Genomic DNA, 22,520 nt, shown 5'->3' on the forward strand with positions numbered 1-22,520 from the left:
TCTATATTTGTAAGTTTAGTATAGAGGAACTCCAGTGGCCTGTACAGAGCCGTAACTTCAACCCTACAGAACACCAACTATGAAGATAAAGAATGTCAATTGCTAGCCAGATTTTCTTATCCAACATCGGTACCTGACCTCAAAAATAGGCACAAATTCCCACATACACAATCATGTGGGAAGTCTTTCCAGAACAGTAGAGACCGTTATAGCAAAGAAGGCTGTTAAAATTTATTTTACGCTTCGTTAAACAGGAAAAATGATCTATTTAGAGTTTTCCAAAAGCAAGGCTTGCCAACGTACCTACATATAAACATCCTATGCCTAGGATTTCTATACACCCACCACCCATGCAAATGTAGAAAAGTTTGCCATGACTTCAGCAAAAACACTTTTTTTGAGGGAGCATCTTCATCTTGAGGTACCAAGGTAATGCTGACAAGTACTGCAAATATGGGATAGATCTAATTATTGGCTAGGGTTGAAAATTGTTGGCCCTCGGTATAGTATTTCCTGCTGTAGGTTTGTGGAATAAATTACTGGTGAGTAAGCCTTCCTGGTTTATCTTTTCTTCAACATCGAAAAATGTTATTTATGGATTACATACATTTCTTCAACAATTCTACCGAACTGTCCCAAAACAAAAGAATGTTGTCTATGTATCTCAACCAAGTGAGAATATGTTCTGCTTATACTGAAAACTCATCAGATAGCAAGAACAAACGTTCCACTGCCTCAAGTACAAATTGGCTTAGAATGGGCACAACAGGTCCCCGCTAATAATAATAATAAGCATTCCCTGATAACTAGTGTTGAGCGAACATGGACTGTATTATTCGTACCGGATAATTGGATTTTTGTTACCCGGACACGGACCCGAAAACTTTACTGTATGTTCGGGTTTAAAATCTGTGTTCGGTAATTTTATTTTCTGTTTTGTATGTAATGGTGTGCTTTTAATGGCGGGCTTTCAACAGCCAATCAACAAGCGTTTAACTGGTGTGCCATAGAAGCCATCACAGCCATGCCTACTAATGGCATGGCTGTGATTGGCCAGCTGAAGCATGTGACCCAGGTCTTTATAAGCTAGAGACACAGCGCGTTGTGCGTCAGTCTGCTCTAGTGTAGGGAGAGAGCACACACAACGATGCTGGCTGCTGCTGATTAGGGACAGACAGGGAAAAAAAACATTGTGCCCGAAAAGAATGCAGGGACAGGTCGGAGTGTAGGCAGGGAAAGATAGAAGAGCATTTTAGGGACAGGCTGGAGAGAGTAGGCAGGGAGAGATTAGGAGACACAGGACAGAACAATCGTCCGTTAGCGATCTACATCGATTTTGCTGTGTGGGGGGTGGTGCAGTGAACAATCTTTTTGCCCTCACTTGAGCCCACTGAGGAGGAGGGAGAAAAAAAATATTTTTATCAGTCTGTTGTGTGCAGCGTTCAGCTATATTTTACTACAGAGTGCTGTTCTAATCTGCTATTTAAAAATTACAAATTTAAAGGGGATTTTTTTTTTTTTTTTCCCTTCATAGCCTGCTGCTGACCGTGACATAAAACATAAGACACTGCTGTATTCACATGTGCTATTGAAAAATCACCAATTTTATATACTTTTTTCTATTCCGCTATTCAATATACACCCTTTTGGGGTGAAAAAAATTAAATTGTGGCATAGTCTGTATCGGTACGTGTGAGATACACCTTTTTATATACTTTTTTCTATTCTGCTATTCAATATACACCCTTTTGGGGTAAAAAAAAATTAAATTGCGGCATAGTCTGTATTGCTTCAGTTTGCCTCCTGTTCCGAACTCCTCCTACTCCTCTTCCTCATCCTCCCTTTAGGGTACAAAAAAATTTAATTGGGGCCTAGTCTGTGTTTGTACGTGTGAGATACACCGTTTTATATACTTTTTTCTATTCCACTATTCAATATACACAATTTTGGGGTAAAAAAAATTTAATTGCGGCATAGTCTGTATCGGTACGTGTGAGATACACCTTTTAAATGTTTTTGGCGCATCTTCCACCACCGAGGATTGCAGGGCGCTTCAGTTTGCCTCCTGTTCCGAACTCCTCCTACTGCTCTTCCTCATCCTCATCCTGCCTTTAGGGTACAAAAAATTGTAATCGGGGCCTAGTCTGTGTTTGTACGTGTGAGATACACCGTTTTATATCCTTTTTTCTATTCCGCTATTCAATATACACCCTTTTGGGGTGAAAAAAATTAAATTGCGGCATAGTCTGTATCGGTACGTGTGAGATACACCTTCCAAATTTTTGGGGCACATCTTCCACCGCCGAGGATTGCAGGGTGCTTTAGTTTGCCTCCTGTTCTGAACTCCTCCTACTCCTCATCCTGCCTTTAGGGTACAAAGAATTGTAATCGGGGCCTGGTCTGGGTGTGTACGTGTGAGATACACCTTTTTATATCATATTTTCTATTCCGCTATTCAATCTACACCCTTTTGGGGTAAAAAAAATTAAATTGCGGCATAGTCTGTATCGGTACGTGTGAGATACACCTTCCAAATTTTTGGGGCGCATCTTCCACCGCCGAGGATTGCAGGGTGATTCAGTTTGCCTCCTGTTCCGAACTCCTCCTACTCCTCATCCTGCCTTTAGGGTACAAAAAATTGTAATCAGGGCCTAGTCTGGGTTTGTACGTGTGAGATACACCTTTTTATATCATATTTTCTATTCCGCTATTCAATCTACACCCTTTTGGGGTAAAAAAAATTAAATTGCACTATTCAATATACACCCTTTTGGGGTGAAAAAAATTAAATTGCGGCATAGTCTGTATCCTTACGTGTGAGATACACCTTTCTATATACTTTTTTCTATTCCGCTATTCAATATACACCCTTTTGGGGTGAAAAAAATTTAATTGCGGCATAGTCTGTATCGGTACGTGTGAGATACACCTTTTAAATTTGTTTGGCGCATCTCATTCCACCCCTGAGGATTGCAGGGCGCTTCAGTTTGCCTCCTGTTCCAAACTCCTCCTACTCCTCTTCCTCATCCTCCCTTTAGGGTACAAAAAATTTTAATTGGGGCCTAGTCTGTGTTTGTACGTGTGAGATACACCGTTTTATATACTTTTTTCTACTCCGCTATTCAATATACACCCTTTTGAGGTGAAAAAAATTAAATTGCGGCATACTTTGCATATTTGACTGTGAGATACACCCATTGTATTTGTATACTGTTTTTCTATTCCGCTATTTAATAAACACCCTTTGGGGTAAAAAAAATTAAATTGCGGCATAGTTTGCATATTTGACATCCGTGCGATACTGTTGTTGTTTTGTTCCACTATTCAATAAACACCTTTCTAGGGCAAGATCATAAATTACAGAAATATGAGGAGACCGTCAAATAGGGGCCATGGCCTGGGTCGTGGTGCTGCTGGTAGAGCTCCTGTTGCACGGAGAGGACGTGGTCGATCTGTGCCAGCTACACGCACAAGTGAAACACCTTCCTCAAGTGTGAGTTGGCCACAGAACCTGCAGCAGTATTTGGTAGGGCATCATGCGCCTCTACAAGTGTTGAGGCCAGAACAAGTAGAGGCGAGAGTAGATTGGTTTGCTGCTGACAGTGCCTCCAGTTCCTTCACATTGTCTCCCACCCAGTCTACTGCAGAAAGGTCAGAGTTGGCACTTGCAGCCGATGTCCAACCGTCTTTCACCTCACCCCCTTGAAAATCAGGCAAGCAGTCTGAGCCCCAAGTCATGCAGCAGTCTCTTCTTCTTTTTGATGACTCTGTCAGCAGGGTTTCCTATGGCCATCCACCTAGCCCTGCCCCAGAAGTGGAAGAGATTGAGTGCAGCGATGCCCAACCACTTATTTCTCAAGATGAGTACATGGAAGGACCATCGCAGCACGTCTCCGATGATGACGAAACGCAGGTGCCAACTGCTGCGGCACTCAGAATTTTGGAGACCGACAAGGAGGACAGGGGTGAAGACTGGGTGGAAGATGATGTGGAGGACGATGAGGTCCTCAACCCCACATGGAATGAAGGTCATGCAGGTGACCTGAGTAGTTTGGAGGAAGAGGAGGTGGTCGCACAGAGCCACCAGCACAGCAGAAGAGGGAGCAGGGTGCAGAAGCGGAGCGGCCGTGCCCTAGACACTACGCCTGCTACTGCCCAACGCAGCAAGGGGCCGAGCGCACCAAAGCCAGCTCAAAGGAGTTCTCTAGCGTGAAAGTTCTTCAGACAATGTGCTGATGACAGGACACGAGTGGTTTGCACCCTGTGCAATCAGAGCCTGAGCAAAGGCATAAACCTTTTCAACCTGAGCACAACCTGTGTAATGGTGCTGGTGGCTGAGCCTGATGTGCAGAGGTAGCCTCGTGGGATCTGGTACAAAAGGAAGACGGATGGGTCACACTGGTGGTAGACACAGGCTAGTCTGAGGTGCGGAGTCTAAGTGACAGCAGGTTTTCACCAGGGCCTCTGATGGTGAGGATGGATTTTGCTGCGTGCTGAACACCAGGTTGCGGTCCTCAGGGTTGCCCCACCAGGAGGTGAATAAGTCCAGAATCTGAAGCAGATAAGCCGACAAGGATAAGGCAGAAGAGTGGTCACAGGAACGAGTCAAGGTCAGGGCGGGCAGCAAGCAGACGAAGTAGTGGACAAGCTGGGAGGTCGATCAGGAAGTCAACAAGAAACAGCAGGTTCAGGATCAGGAAGTACAGGTAAAGCTGCAGACAAGACAGCAAAGGCTCAGTGTTCCTGAGGTGTTTAAATAGGCCAGCTTTTTGCCAATTAGTGCAATTAGTCTTCACTAAGTTAACTCTTTAGTGGCAGATTCATGACAGCACTTCAGTGTGCACAGGGAGTGTTCCTAACAACTTGCATGATCAGGCATCTAAGTGCAAAGCACGAGCTGCAGTGGAGTAGACACCTTCAAAACCAAGAAAGGTCTCTGGCTCCTCCTGCTTCCTCTTCTGCTGCAGTCTCGGCCTCTTCATCCACCTCTGTAGTGATACCGGCACCTGCCACCCCGCAAACAGAGGATCTGTCAGCAACACCACCACCTGGGTCACCAACCATCTCCACAATGTCCCGTGGAAGTGTTCAGCTTTCCATCTCCCAAACACTTGAGAGGAAGAGGAAGTACCCCCCTACCCACCCGCGATCCCTGGCCCTGAATGCCAGCATTTCAAAATTCTTGGCCTTGGAAATGCTGTCATTCTGTCTGGTGGAGGCGCACAGTTTTAAAAGCCTTATGTCGGTGGCTGTCCCACAGTACGTCGTGCCCAGCCGCCACTACTTTTCCAGGCAAGCCATCCCTTCCCTGCACAACCAAGTGGGGGAAAAATCAGGTGTGCACTGCGCAACGCCATCTGTGCCAAGGTCCACCTAACGACCGATACGTGGACCAGTAAGCACGGTCAGGGGCGTTATATCTCCCTAACGGCACACTGGGTAAATGCAGTGGCGGCTGGGCCTGAGGCGGATAGCAATTTGGCGCATGTCCTTCCACCACCGAGGATTGCAGGGCGCTTCAGTTTTCCTCCTGTTCCTAACTCCTCCTACTCCGCTTCCTCATCCTCTACCGCCTCCTCATCCGGTCAGCGTAACACCTTCGCCACCATCTTCAGCACAGCCAGGGGTAAACGACAGCAGGCAGTTTTAAAACTTGCCTGTTTGGGGGAAAAAACCACACACCGCGCAGGAGTTGTGGAGGAACATGAAACAGCAGACCGATGAGTGGTTGCTGCCAGCGAGCCTCAAGCCCAGCCTGGTGTTGTGCGATAACGGGCGAAATCTCATAGCAGCCCTGGGCCTAGCCGGTTTGACGCACATCCCTTGCCTGGCGCATGTGCTGAATTTGGTGGTGCAGAGGTTCCTTAAAAATTACCCCGATATGTCAGAGCTGCTGCAGAAAGTGCGGGCCGTCTTGCGCACTTTCGGCATTCTCACCCTGCTGCTGCTCGCCCGTCAGCGTGCAGCTCACCGCCTCATATGTGACGTGCCCACAAGGTGGAACTCCACCTTGCACATGCTGGAAAGACTGTGCGAGCAGCAGCAGGCCATAGTGGAGTTTCAGCTGCAGCACTCACGCGTGAGTCGCTCTGCGGAACAGCACCACTTCACCACCAATAACTGGGCCTCCATGCAAGACCTGTGTGTCTTGTTGCGCTGTTTTTAGTACTCCACCAACATGGCCAGTGCAGATGACGCCGTTGTCAACTTAACTATCCCACTTCTATGCCTCCTTCAAAAAACGATTTGGGCGATGATGGAAGAGGATGTGGCACTGGAGGAGGAGGAGGAAGAGGGATCATTTCCAAGGCTTTCAGGGCAGTCATTCACAAGTGGCTCCGAGGGTGGGTTCCTGCACCCACAAACGCCAGATACACAATTGTCCAGCAGGGGCACAGTTCTGGAGGATGAGGAGGAGGAGATGGAGGAGGAGATGGAACCATGTTCACAGCAGGGTGGCACCCAGGCCAACTCATGGCCATCACTGGTGTGTGGCTGGGGGGATACAGAGGACACAGACGATACACCTCCCACAGAGGACAGCCTTTCGTTGCCTCTGGGCAGCCTGGCACACATGAACGATTCAATGCTGCAGTGTCTCCACAACGACCGCCGAGTTGCCCACATTCTAACTTGTGCTGATTACTGGGTGGCCACGCTGCTGGATCCCCATTACAAGGACAACGTACCGTCCTTAATTCACTCACTGGAGCGTGATCGCAAGATGCGCGAGTACAACCGCACGCTGGTAGATGCAATGCTGCTGGCATTCCCACCTGACAGCGGCACCACCAGCACCTCAGAAGGCAGGGTTAGCATGGCCGAAATGTGGAAAAGCTCTGTCAGCACGCCACAACAAACAGCAGCACCAGCAGCTCATATGGAACGTCTTAGCAAGAGGCAGCATTTCACCAACATGGTGGAGCAGTATGTGTGCACACGCCTACATGTAGTGAATGATGGGTCTGCCCCCTTCAACTTCTGGGTCTCCAAATTGGGCACATGGCCTGAGCTTGCCCTTTTATGCCTTGGAGGTGCTGGCGTGCCCTGCAGCCAGTGTATTATCTGAACGTGTATTTAGCACGGCTGGGGGCGTTATCACAGACAAGCGCAGCCGCCTGTCCAGAGACAATGTGGACAAGCTCACATTCATTAAAATTAACCAGGCATGGATCCCACAGGATTTTTCCGTACCTTGTGCAGAATAGAGATGGATACCGACCTTACCCAGCCATTGTTCTATTTTTGATCTTTCTCACTCTCTTGGGGTATACCCTCATTGAAAATGACAAAAAAAAAAGGCAGTGTTGGCTACCTCGTCCCTCTCCACCGCCGCTTCCACCTACACCGCCACATCCACCGCCACCTCAACCTCCCTCCTACTCCATATGGGCCTCGTCCTTCACAGATGAAGAAAATTGTTTTATTTTTCTGTTTGTTTTGTTGTTTTAAGTTATTTCCCTATCCACATTTGGTGCAGAGCACTTGCCATGCTCTTAACTACATTTTGCTGCCATTTGCAGCACTCTAGCCCTTTCCATTGTTTTTTTAGAGCCATTTTAGTGCCTGAAAGTTTGGGTCCCCATTGACTTCAATGGGGTTCGGTGTCCGGGTAAAGTTCGGAAAAAGTCCGGGTCACGGACCCGGACTTTTTTTTCAAGTTCGGCCGAACCCGCCGAACACGGACATCCAGGTGTCCGCTCAACTCTACTGATAACCAAATGTATTGGGAAATACTGGCATCTTCTAGCATCTGATTCTAGAGTCATGAAATGTATTCCATAGAGACCCCAGATCACTTACCATCATGCTCCATCTCCTATAATCCTATTGGCATTGTTTCTATACATCATTACCATATGCCAAAATTAGTATCCTGGGCCCTTGATTGTTTCTCCCTCAACTCGCAGGGTGGGGATTGGAACAAGGTATTACTATAAAGGAAAGCCTTTTGGATTTATGTCTAAAAGCTACAGACCTGCCTGAGTTGAATGAGATATTGAGCTTGAAACATTTTTTAGTGGGCTTCATCTCAGAAAAATTGAAACATCTCATGTAAACAGTTTTTAAATAATGTTTTTTTTTTTTTTATGCACATCTGTTTCTCTGTCGTGACAGGAACTTCTCCTTTTCTCCCTGTTTTCCCTAGGTGGTTTGATTAAATGACTGGCAAGTGTAGCCCTCAAACAACGATCTTCAGCTTTGTCGAGTGGGGAAGTTTTTTTCCTCCCGGCTTTATTGGTGGTTGTTCCCTTCCATCTCTATCCATCTCTATCCATCCAGTTCGCACTGTTGTGACATGAGGAAACTTGTGAACATCCAGTAATGTGATCCGAATTGAGCTGTGTAGGTATAGAAGCATTATTATTTATTAAAGACGGATACACCATTGGTTTTAGGATTTGGATACATACCTTTTTATAACTTTTTTCAGAAATATTTCTGTTGGTAAGATACGTATATATATGTTGTATGATTCGGATACATACTTGTCACGATTCGGATCTTACTATTATTGATCTATTTATTGAAGACGGATATACCAGTGGTTTTAGGATTTGGATACATACCTTTTTTATAACTTTTATCAGAATTATTTCTGTTGTATGATTCGGATACATAGTTGTCACGATTCGGATATTACTATTATTCATCTATTTATTGAAGACGGATACACCAGTGGTTTTAGGATTTGGATACATACCTTTTTTATAACTTTTATCAGAAATATTTCTGTTGTATTATTTGGATACATAGTTGTCACGATTCGGATTTTACTATTATTGATCTATTTATTGAAGACGGATACACCATTGGTTTTAGGATTTGGATACATACCTTTTTATAACTTTTATCAGAAATATTTCTGTTTGTAAGAGTTGGACACATATTTTAGGATTCAGAATTTTATCTGTATATTTTTTATTGAAGATACATACACCATTTGTTTTAGGATCCGGATACTAAGCCTTTATGATTCGGAATTTACTAGACTTTTTCACAATCGGATTTACATTGTCATTTTAGCAGTTTTTATATATTCTCACAATTTTTACAGAATTGTGTAAATGATAATTCCCACCATATTTTATCAGAAGAAGATTGTACTACACGTATGCGAATAGGGAACTCACTTTTGAGCCCCTTCTGAGATTGTTTCCCACCAGCGCCGACTCACTTTTGCGATTTGATATTGATTGGTATTTAGTGAATTTACCAGGGCTGGCTGCAGGTGGGATTGGATTTTATCCTAATCTCATTATCATTATCAGCTGCAATACATTCTAGGAATTCCTCCTATTTGAATACTCAAGTGACAGCGCACATATCACCCCCCAATCTTTACTTAACTGTTGTGACATTGGTTCAGGGGGCTCTACATGTGTCAGTGCCTCTCCCTGGTAATGGGAGACAGGGATCAATGTCAACATGCCACACCAGAAGCGATGTCGTGAGAGACCAGAAGTTCACATTTGCGGCTGCTGGGAGGGCAGGGGTGCTGGAAGGGGACTCTGTCTTCAATATATAGCAGTGCAGAGACCTGATCCTGTCCGAAACATTTTATTTCATGCAGGAATGGTAATCTTTATGCTTTCGAATAGCAGGTGCAGACCTAATTTAAATTATTTTTATTGGCTTAACAATAACACCTGATTTGGGATTCCTTATAAAAGATGCGGGTGGTGTTGATGCATTGCAATGCCCACTGTCCTCCATGCTGGTTGTTTGAAATATGCCTTACTCATGTGCAGCACTGGTAAGCCTTGGGGACCATATATCTTTATTCAAGCTTTATTATTGTGGTATATCACTTGGTATTTATTTTTGTTATAAAAAATGCCATAGATGTTCCTCTTTTAGCCCCTTAACCCACTCTGTTGTTCTTTATGTCATGGGCATTGTGACAATTCCTTTAAAGTTTTTTGGTGCTGGCTTGAGGTGCTGCCTTTTCATGCATTTTGGCTGCCTTTGGCTAGCATAGTGCTGTATGGGTGCTTTGGCCATGTTTCTCCCTTTCCACACAATTTCTATATGAACAGTTTTTGTATACTATTTTTTCATTTTTTCATCCTTTCTAGTGTAAAGTTTTTGTGGGCTACTGAACTCTTTTTTGTGAGCACCATTACCTTAGGATCCTAAATACTTTAAACATTTTAGGTGTTTTTGAGTAGTATACATCATTTGGTCTGACACTCATTGTGTCCCCTGCATTCATATCATTATACGCTATGGGGAGAACTTGGATGGAAAGTTCCTGGTTTCACCTTTTTTTGTTATCACTATACATGATATTATACTCAATAACATCTCTTGTAATATTATGTGTATATCTTTTGTTTTTTTGCTCACATTGTAGAAATCACCATGCGTTTTGTTTCCCTGATGAAGACTCTTTGGAGTTGAAATGCATCGGGACCTCCATGCTATACAGTATATAAATAATGGTGGTCGATTTGTTTATTGTCACACGACTACAATATTTAGTGGTCTGCTCTTAAAAACATTTTGCTTTGTATGATATGGTTTTGTCTTTAAATGTTTTGTATCAATAAAATGAGAAAAAAAATCTATATTATTTTGTCACATTTGGTGCCTAAAAAATCCCATCAAAAAAACCTTTTCCAACATTATATATTTTTTTTTACTTAAAATGTGTTTTATAATCTAAATTTCACTACACAAGTACTATGTAATACAAATAAAGAGTAAGAATAAGGCATTTATGCTGATTTTGCTAGGCATTAATTAGCATCATACACAGAAGCGACCTTTCATCATTTGCACACTCTGGGGATAGACACAGAATTATGACAATTCCCCAGTACGTTCCCCAGTCACATCTACCAATATAAATAAGGGTAACACCTGAGAAATTGTACACTTTGCTGTAACACCTTCCAATGAATGGAGCTATAATTGAAAAATATTTACACTCATGCCCATCTGTTCTAAAAGAAACACATCATTCCGTAAGTAAAATATTAGTATCGCTAAAAAAGTTATTTGTCTTTTGATCCTCTTCTCTTCTAGAAGTATAACCTTCATGCATCCCAAGAATTCTGACAATATATAGGAATGTAAATATTAATACACATTGTATATTTTAAAGTCATACAAGCCATCAGCATCAGGGATGCATACAGAGGCAAAATTGGTATTTGTTTCTGGTACCCACAAAGACAATGGATTGCCATTCTAGAACTCCTATTTCAATCCTAAGGTGCTGTAGGAAGGTAAGTCAGGAATTGTTTTAAAGAGGAGAGTTTTACATTTCAACATATGGGCTCAATGTGATTCAATGTATCTTTTCTGGAATTACAAAAATATAAAACAGAGTGATTTATCTATCAATCTACTAATGATTTAAAATGTTTAAATTGATATTTTATGATAAAAAACAGAGCTGTAATAAGTTAAATGCATTTACAAAGTGAATTAGATTGTAATAATTAATAATAAATATATATATATATATATATATATATATATATATATATATATATATATATATATGTAATAACTAACTAACTAACTAACTAACAAGACCATTTCCTTGGGTAAACCCATATTTTAGAGTACAGCTGGCTACGCTAGTAGAATTTAGGTCAAAATTTCTAGCATATTTGTTACATTTTCTAATCGTTAGTGGGGTCAAATTAACATATCAGCAAGATCATTTTCTCAAGTAAATTCAGTAAAGAATGAGACCATTGATTCCAAAATTGAATGTTAAAAGCATTCAACATTGTGAACGACTTTTGAATAATTAAAGATGAGTCTCTATTCTTTGCCACATCCAAGTTCAATATATACACAACATTTTGCAGAACCCCAGTCCTGCCTACCTAGGCGAACTTTGGTCTCAATATATTGCCAGTAAAGTCTGCCTAGGTAGGCAGAACTGGGGTTCTGCAAAAGGTGGTGTATATTTTTAAATAATATTCCTCAAGCTGTTGCATACTAAAACAATGTGTACACATTTTTGTGTAAATTTTTTATGAATTTCCATTTATAAATCTGCTAGGTTATAGCCTGCTTTATCAGAATTTAACCTTATAAGCTCTCACACAACTGTGCTTCCTAATTATGAGCGTGTTAGTTTCCAGACATTCCTTTGAGTACAGACTCATCTGCCAACTTGCCCTCTCCTTGGTTACAGTTACTTTTATATCCAAGACTTTTCCCAAATGTCCCCTTTTCTCTGCAATTTACGTTTTTTAATGCTGCTTACTTCTCTCCTACCCCTACAGGCCTACTAAAGCAAAACATATTGTATTCTGATGACTGCATGGTAGGTAATATCTATAAGGATAGAATTTGTTACAGGAATTGTTATTATTATTTTTTTTTTTTACAGATCTTTTTTATATTTTCTCTCCATTTACAAGTTGTCCTGCAAAACATGATACTTTAAAAGCAATATATAACAACACTGTAATAAAAACATACATAGTTTAACTACTTGCTGACCGCACACCACAGATTTACTGCCGCAGACTGGCTCGGCTGCATGAACCAACGTATAGGTACGTCGGTTCGCGGGAGCGCTCCTGGGGAGGGGCACACGCGTGCACCCCCATTAGGCAGCCAGGAAATCGATCCAAGGGGATGGCAGCCACGATTGCTGCCGGGCACCCACGATCACTCCCAATGGAGAGAAAATGATAGTCTGCTGTTGAAAACACAGCAGACCGTTGTTCTCTCTGGAATGAACACAGAGTGCCTGTGATCCTCCTATTTAGGATAACAGGTCTCTGTGTTGATTCCACAAGCCCATCCCCCTCACAGAAAAAACTCCCCTAGGCTCACACTTAACCCTTTGATCACCCCTGGGTTAACCCCCTTTCCCTGCCAGTGTCAATATTACAGTAACAGGGCATATTTTTAGCACTGATTACTGTAATAATGTCAGTTAGGGGTCCAATCTGTTTACAGAAATGTGGCAGTCCTGCTAAAAATCCCAGATCATCACCATTACTAGTAAAAAAAAAAGTGACATCATTATTTCCCCTAGATTGTAGACACTTTGTGCAAAGCAATCAAAATATGCTTATTGGGATTTGTTTTGCCAAAAATATGTAGCAGAACACAAATTGACCTAAAAGGATGAAAAAATTAGATTTGTACATTTTTTTTTTAATTGGGAATGTTATATAGTAAAAATAAAGGAAAGTTCAGCGCTCACAAAAAAAATGAATTAAATATTGTGAATATAGAATCATATATAAACAATTAATTCATATATATAAAAAAAATGTAATCAAATATAAATTTTTTTATCAAATATAAAAAGATTGTGCAAAGTGATCAGATCAATCCCAAAAAAATACAAAATGGCTATAATAAATCATGAAAAGCCCATATACATGTGACAATAAAGTGATAAAAAATCCAACAAAGTTCAATAATGAAAAGTTTTAAAGCAAAAAAATGTGTAGAAAGCACCACCAGTCCCAGCATGTGTGAAGGATAATCTCCAAAGACAACTCCGCTATGTGAAAAACACCACACTAAACACTGAGGAGGATGGCAGCTTACCAGAATCAAATGGCTCCCAACTTAATGGGAAAGCCAGAAATGCTAGATAGATATCCCAAGTGTGTAGAGACTCAGCACTAGTCATTCGACCAAACCTCCAGAAAGCATGAGGATTCCAATATATGTGGATAGAAAAGGATCATAGTGTAATACATTATGGAACAAACAAATTTATTAAAAAAGATTGCACTTACAAACATCAAGGATAAAATAGCATAGATCGTATGTCAGAAATCCAGATGTAACATCAAGCTTCAGCATACATAGACAGCAAGACCGGCCGTAGTAGTGTGGTGACGTCACGTCCTGTCCCTCCCATCATGTTTCGTCACAAGATTGAAGTCGTCAGGGGTGAAAAATCGCACAGGTGATAAAATACCACCAAAAAAAGCTCTATTTGTGGGAAAAAAGGACATCCATTTTATTTGGGTACAGCCTGGCATGACTGTGCAATTGTCTGTTAAAGTAACGCAGTGCCGAATCGCAAAAAAATGGCCTGGTTATTAAGGGGGAAAAACCTTCCAGTCCAGAAGTGGTTAAAAATACAATAATTGTTCCAATATTAGGAAAAAAAATGTTGGTATAAAATAAGTGCAATTTTATATCAGGTGAAAATTAAATCCTTATATTCTCCAAATCCTTCTATGGTGCAGTTCAATCTCCAAATTTGTCACTGCCAGGAGGACAAAAATTGTCCAAATACATCCTAAGCAGCAGTGGCGGCTGGTGCTCAATGGGCCGGGGGGGGCAGACAGACCGCACCATACACCCCCCCAGACCACACCAGGCCACGCACCATACACCCCCCCTCCAGGACCACAGCAGGACCCTAGCAGGACACCCCTCGGCTCACTCACCCTGCCTGGATGCCTGGACATCTGGACATGTGCAGCAGCAAATGACTGCAGCGGTGGCAGTGGCTTCGGCTTCTTCCCCCTCAGTCTTCTGCGTCTCCTCCCTCCTCCTCCATGCCCAATGGCATGGCTTCTCCTTTCAGCCAGTCGGGAAACGGGTCTCAGGACCCACAGCAGCGCCATTGGCTCCCACGGCTGTTTATCAAAGTCAGTTAGCTAATTAGGAAAGAGAGAGGGCAGGGCTGAACAGTAGCTCTGTGTCTGAATGGACACACAGAGCTGCACTTGATGGTAGGGAGGGGCCAGGAGCAGTACAAATGGACCTGAAGAGGAGGATCTGGGCTGCCCTGTGTATGTTATTTAAAAAAAAAAAAACAAGACTTTACAATCACTTTAGTACTTAAAAGAATTGGCAACAATGATATAACCCTGCCAGATGCACTTATAATGGTCAGCTTTTATTTAACATTTTGTAAATTATTTCCCAAAAAGAAAAAAAATAATGCTGTGAATACTATACATTTTTTTTCCTCCTTACCTACAGTAAAGCCAAATTCCTGGTCAAATTTGAAGTTACCCTTGCAGTGTGGCTCCCTCCCATATAACACTACCAGGGGGGCTTACAATGGTCAGTTGAAGCTGGGCTTTCATTTTACCCTTACATAACTAGTTTGCATCTTTGGATGTGTCTGGTATGTCTAAAGAGTGAATCTTTCAAAACAAGCTCATGACTGCAACTGGCTCAGAGCTTTTAGGTAAAGTGATCTGGGCAGCTGTGGAGCTGCACAATCACTTTTACCTGCCCAGCAGGTGCTACCCCCCCCCCTCCCGCCACCTTCACCCAGTGGTTCCTGGGCTCCCCCCCTCCTCCCAGGAAAATTTAAAAATGTAACATGTTCCTAAAAGTCAATCTAGCCTTTAATTTCTGTTTTAACCTTCCTAGCGGTATTCCCGAGTGTGACTCGGGGTTAGATTTTAGAGCCAAAAGCAGTAACCCCGAGCCACACTCGGGGTAGCGCTAGGAAGATTGCTGGATGCTGGAAGAGGTTTTACTTACCTTTTCTCCGGGATCCAGGGAAGAATGCGGGCGGTGTGCGGAGGCGGAGCTTCCTCCCGATCGTCTGCGAGCCCCGGCTTCCGTCTCCGGCGACGTGACGTCCGCCGGGGGGTGGAATCGGCGGCAAATTCGAATGTAAAACAACCAAACACACTGATACCGTTCAAAATAAAATAAAATCACATTACATTGCCCCCCAGTGCCCTTTCCTGCAGTTTTACTGTACTTTTTATGTAAATATATGTATATATATATATATATATATATATATATATAAATACACATATATATATATATATGTACACGTATATATATATATATATATATATATATATATATATATATATATATATGCTATATATGTACATATATATATATATATTTATATATATATATATATATATATATATATATATATATATATAATATATGTATACATAATATATGTATACATATATATATATATATATATATATATATATATATATATATATATATATATATATATATATATATATATATATATATATATATATATATATATATATATATATATATATATATATATATATATATATATATATATATATATATATATATATATATATACATATATATATATATAATATATATATATATATATATATATATATATATATATAATAAATGTATACAATTGGTTTGGGCTGCTCATTCACAAGAATTACATGCAAAATAATGGTACCGCTTTCAGCACCTAAAATCCAAAGGAATCATACCGCCAGGGAGGTTAACATATCTGCAAAAAATTATTTTACATATAAATATAAAGTTGACCAACCTCTCCTCCTCAAAAAACTCCTTGGTCTCTGTGACTGTACTTTCTGTAGGTTCAAATCTTACCTATCTCACTGCACCTTCAGTGACACTTACGACTCTACTTCGTCCTCTCCTATTTCTTTTACCATTGGGGTCCCCCAAGGTTCTGTCCTTGGACCTCTCATATTCTCAAAATACACCTCCTCCCTGGTTCAGTTGATAGCTTCTCATGTCTTTTAATATAATTTCTGCGCTGATGACACCCAGATCTATCTCTCTACCCCTCAGCAAACCCCATCAGTTTCCTCACGTATCACTGATTTACTAAAAGACATATCAGACTGGAATTCACACCATTTCCTCAAACTAAATCCATCCAAAACCAAGCTCTGTCAAGATCAATGACACAATTAGCAGTCCCTCCCCAAATGCCAGGGTGCTAGGAGTAACTCTGGACTCTAAACTGCCCTTTCAGGCAGACATCCAATCCCTGCCCAAATCATGCCACCTCAACCTCTGTAACATCTCCAGAATGTGCCCTTTTTTAACCAATGACACCGCAAAGTTTATAATTCAATCCCTGGTTATCTCTCGCCTTAATTACTGCAACTCCCTCTAATTGGATTACCTTCACATCAGCTGTCTCCTCTTTATTCCATCATGAATGCTGCATGCTCATCTATCTTACCAACCATTCAGTGTCTGCTTCCCCTCTCTGCCAATCTGTCCACTGGTTTCTGCTCATACAACAAATAAAATTCCAAGTAAAGTGCCAAAATACAGCGCAAAAAGGTATGTGCTAAAATAATAATAATCATATCAATTGATCATAAATAATCTTAAAGTGCCACGTGCAAATCAAGCTCATAAATACACAGATATGGTACTCCAATTATGGATATCATAAAGTGTTGAATAATAATAGAGCGTGATAATAAAATGGTGAAAATACAATAAATGCTGTGATAGTCCAATAAATAGTGAGGTCAGCAAGTGTCCATAAAACGATCCACCAAGGTGCTTAAGTGCCCAGAAAAAGGTGCAACATCATGCCATCAATCCAGTGCTGTGGAATGTGCCAGTCATCCCCCTTTGGATAATCCACTTACCGAACTTAAATGACCCCTAGGCTGTACAGCTATAGAGGGTCAAAGAGGATTGTGTTCCGGTAGGGAACCTGGTTAGAAATCCCTGGAGGTCTGATGTTCTCAATGCCCCGGTAGGGAAAGAAAGCTTTTATTTTATTGAATAAACATAAGAGTATCACTCACACTTGGTAGAATAAAATCAGGCAGGCAATGAAATGAAAGGCAAGTCTGGTATTCCTTCCTGGTCGCGGTGTGCGCTCGGGATATCTCCTTGGTCCTGGCGTGCGTTCCACCATCCCGGAAGTGACGTGCCAATGGTCGTAGACCGGAAATTGCGTCTACGCGTTTTGCCCTCCCCTTGGGCGTTATCAAAGACGTATTTCCAGTCTGCAGCACTGGAGGTGATATATATACCTCCCCAGCTAATTGGTACATTGGACTTCCTGTTCCTGTTTGGTGCACCGAGCTTCATATACACCCAACAGGAAGTCCAACAGGAAATTCGAAGTACTAACAACAACTTACAAAGCCACCCACAAGCTACATCACTAACCTGGTATCGAAATATCAATCAAACTGCTCTCCTTGGTCCTCCCAAGATATTCTGCTTTCTAGCTCCCTTGTCACCGCCTCCAGGACTTCTCCCGAGCTTTTCTCATCCTTTGGCACTCCCTACCCCAATCTGTCTGACTATCTCCTGATCTATGCATCTTTAGACGATCCTTGAAAACCTTTCTCTTTAAAGAAGACTATCCTGCTTCTAACAAATACACTATGTATTTATTTTCTCCATCAGCTCATCCCCAACAGTTATTACCTTTTGTATCACTTGATCATCCCTTTTATATTGTAAGCTCTAACGAGTAGGGCCCTCTGATTCCTCTTATACCAAATTGTATTGTAACTGTAATGTCTGCCTTCATTTTGAAAAGCTCTGTGTATCGTGATCTCCTTGTATGTTACAATTGTATACTCCATTTGTATCTTACAGGGGAAATACACATATATATATATATATGAAGCTTTAGGTTTATCTTCTATGTACAAATAATGTGTGAGGTCAATCAGACTCAGGTCACACAGATTCGTTTACTTGGGTTTCGTGGCCTGGCCAAATTTAAAACTCTATTATTTATTGTGTTTCTTTTAACCTACCTTATCATACTCGGTGGAAACCTTCTGATTATCATTTTGGTAACAACTGTTGATCATCTTAAAATCCCGATGTTCTTCTTCCTGAAGCACTTGGCCACAGCAGATGTCCTACTGACCACCAGTGTTGTCCCCATGATGCTGGATATTATATTTATTGAAGAAGGAATACTATCATTTGTTGGATGCATTACTCAGTTGTATGTCTTTGGCATTTTTGGATTTGTGCAATGTTTTCTGATTGCTGTTATGTCCTATGATCGATACTTGGCTGTTTGCAAACCATTGCATTATGCTTCACTTATGAACCCTCATGTTTGCCTCCAGTTGGTTCTTGGCTCCTGGTTCTTAGTTACCCTATTAATATCAAGTGAAATAATGGTGGTGGTTCAATTTAACTTCTGTGGAATTAATTATATTGATAATTTTTTCTGTGATTTTGGACCAGTCGTGGAGCTGTCCACCTCTGACACATCCAGTTTGATGCTACAAGACTTTGTAATTTCCATATTCATGATATTTTGCCCTTTCACTTTCATAATCATAACCTACATGTACATTTTCTTCATTATTCTAAAGATATCTTCTGCTTATGGTCGAAAAAAGGCTTTCTCCACATGTAGCTCCCACCTGGCTACTGTCTGTGTCTATTATGGAACTTTGATCACAGTATACATGGTACCAGGAGATGACAACACAGCGAGCATAAACAAATATAGGTCTTTGCTGTATATTGTGGTGACACCACTGCTGAACCCCATTATCTATAGTCTTAGGAACCAGGAGATCAAGAAAGCCTTGCTTAAATTTGTCATCAAACTCAAAACAGACAGCTTTAAATTTTGAGAATAATCGTTTTGTTTCCATTTTAGCAGCACTAGGGTTGTTGGTTCAAATCCCTGCCATGGTACATTTGCATGTTCTCCTTGTGACTGCATGGGTTTCCCCTGGGTACTCAGGTTTCCTCCCACACACCAAAGACATGCTGGTAGGTAAATTGACAGCCATCTAAATTTGCTCCAAGTATGTGTATGTATGAATGTAAGTTAGGGACCTTAGATTGTAAGCTCCTTGAGGGCAGGGCTGCTTTGAATGTACAATATATATGTAAAGTGCTGCGTAAATTGTCAGCGCTATATGAGTACCTGTAATAAATAAATTAAATAAATGTTCTTCAGTTTTTCTTATTTATATTTTTATAGTGAATTAAGACACAAGCATATGTCTAGAATTTTTTTTTTCAGGTGAAAAGTTGCAAGTCTAAAAAATTGGAACAATCAGCATTTAATTTTGTCCCTTTGAATCCAATGCATCTGTGTAAGATGTAATATATGAACAATTCAAAAAACATCAATTAAATGTAAATATAATGAAAACACTGCTCCAAATCCAACTCAAAAATATAATAATATAGTGCACCCATATTGGGATAATTGCTATATATACAGTATACAGGTTTTCTTTATTTCAGGCCAAATCTGGTTGATAAGTAATGCTCCAACAACCAGCGGACATGATAACCATGACGATTCTCTCCCATTGCACTCCCACCTCTAATGATAGCTGGCTTACATCACCCAGGAATCACCTGGCTGCTTTTTTTTAGAAACAAGAAGACATAAGGACTTTATATTTACTGAATTTATTGGCAATTGGCAATTTATATATATATACAGTATCTCACAAAAGTGAGTACACCCCTCACATTTTTGTAAATATTTCATTATATCTTTTCATGTGACAACACTGAAGAAATTACACTTTGCTACAATTTAAAGTAGTGAGTGTACAGCTTGTGTAATTGTGTAAATTTGCTGTCCCCTCAAAATAACTCACAGGTGTGTTAGATTTGGTTTTATTGCTCTCATTTTCCCATACTGGTCACTGGAAGTTCAAAATGGCACCTCATTGCAAAAGAACTCTCAGAGGATCTGAAAAAAAGAATTGTTGCTCTACATAAAGATGGCCTAGGCTATAAGAATATAGCCAAGACCCTGAAACTGAGCTGCAGCTTGGTGGCCAAGACCATACAGCAGTTTAACAGGACAGGTTCCACTCAGAACAGGCAACGCCATGGTTGACCAAAGAAGTTGAGTGCACGAGCTCAGCATCATATCCAGAGGTTGTCTTTGGGAAATAGAGATATGAGCGCTGCCAGCATTGCTGCAGAGGTTGAAGGAGTGGGGGTTCAGCCTGTCAGTGCCCAGACCATACACCGCACACTGCATCAAATTGGTCTGCATGGCTGTCGTCCCAGAAGGAAGCCTCTTCTAAAAATGATGCACAAGAAAGCCTGCAGTTTGCTGAAGACAAGCAGACTAAGAACATGGATTACTGGAGCCATGTCCTGTGGTCTGATGAGACCAAGATAAACTTATTTGGTTCAGATGGTGTCAAGCATGTGTGGTAGCAACCAGGTGAGGAGTACAAAGACAAGTGTGTCTTGGCTACAGTCGAACATTGTGGTGGGAGAGTCATGGTCTGGTGCTGCATGAATGCTGCTGGCACTGGGGAGCTACAGTTCATTGAGGGAACCATGAATGCCAGCATGTACTGTGACATACTGAAGCAGATCATGATCCCCTCCATTTGGAGACTGGGCCCCAGGGCAGTATTCCAACATGATAATGACCCCAAACACATCTCCAAGACAACCACTGCCTTGCTTAACCTCCCTGGCGGTATGATTATGTCTGGAATTTTGTACCAAAAGCGGTACAATTTTTTGCATGGAAATTTGGTGTTATGTATTATAGGCCTACAATTCTTAGTAATTACTGACTTAAACCTGACCAAACAAGACTCTAGTAGACATCCAAGATGTGATAAAGTTTGAAACACAAAATCATGAATTATAATCTAATGAATAATATAATTTTATTCAATAATGTAATAAATAATGAAATTTGTCAAACAAAGAAAATTCAATAAACATCCTGAGTGTGATAAATTTTGAAACATGTAACTACACAAAGTCCGACGTCTCAATCAGTCTTTTCTGACTTTCTTTCCATTGCCATCTCTCTTTGAGCATCAAACTATGCACATCCTGGTAGGTGCTGCCTTGGTTGGTGGGATATAGTCTGCAAAGTGACGACCGGTCAGGCGTTCTGGGTTGACAACGTCAACGGCGCGACATCCAGGTCTATTTACAACTACTGATGGCGTCTGGTGCTTGACAAAAATCTCCTCAGCCACCTTCCAGACAAACTCAGAATGAGCAAGAGGCTTGTCACTCTTTGCTCTGTGCAGGATATATGCATTCCAAAGCCATTGTTGCAGAAGATGTCTGAATATTTTTTTATAATATTTTTTTTACTGTTTGCGCATAGCCGGATAAAATGATCGGCTCTGTCGACACCTCCCATGGTTTTGTTATAGTCTATCACGACTTGCAGCTTCAGCACATCTTTCCCACTTTTTGTGTGGACCATGGCAGTGGAGGTATTGTGCACAGTACTCATGAGACACACGTCCTTCTTGTCTCGCCATCGCATTGCCATCATCTTACCCTTCTGCCAGGCAACCATTTCTCTGGTTTTTAGGTTTTTTTTTTGGCAAACATAGATGGCATGTCTTGTCGGTTAGGCCTAACGGTACCATATGCGTCAGTCTTGTTTTGTAGCAAAACCTCATATAGTTCCGGGGACATGTAGAAATTGTCCATGGTCACACAATATTCCTGGTTCAGCAATGGCTCCAGAAGTGTAAGGACAGATGATGTGGCCATCCCATAGCCGCTGTACCTTCGGTTGAACTTCGTGCCTTTACCGGTGTAAATTACCGAATTCCAGATGTACCCCGTGGATGACTCGCAGAGCATATAGGATTTGATGCCAAACCGCGCTCTTTTGGATGCAATGTACTGTATCCAGCTTAGGCGTCCCTTGTAGGCCATCAAACTCTCATCCACGCTGATGTCCCTTTCTGGCTCGTAGGTCCGCTGGAAATTGGTAACAATAATTTTCCATACCTCCCAGATTTTTTTTAGCTTGGGCGCAGGATGCGTGGCCTCATCAAACTCGTCATTGT

At 41.4% G+C, this 22,520-nt stretch overlaps 2 protein-coding genes across 2 annotated transcripts in view; both read left to right on the forward strand.

Moving 5' to 3' along the window:
- The window catches only part of LOC309552915 (olfactory receptor 5G26-like), a gene marked incomplete at both ends in the record, with an annotated part of 360,843 nt that overhangs the window by 53,441 nt on the left and 284,882 nt on the right, over positions 1 to 22,520 (forward strand). The window lies entirely within an intron of this gene.
- LOC309554734 (olfactory receptor 1f45-like) lies at positions 18,387 to 19,334 on the forward strand (the record flags this gene model as incomplete). Its single annotated transcript, XM_082256438.1, has 1 exon — positions 18,387 to 19,334. One exon carries the CDS (start codon positions 18,387 to 18,389, stop codon positions 19,332 to 19,334), a length of 948 nt encoding a protein of 315 aa, XP_082112564.1.

Source organism: Pelophylax lessonae, assembly GCF_965119305.1.
Source record: "Pelophylax lessonae genome assembly, chromosome: 4".
Lineage (NCBI taxonomy): Eukaryota > Metazoa > Chordata > Amphibia > Anura > Ranidae > Pelophylax > Pelophylax lessonae.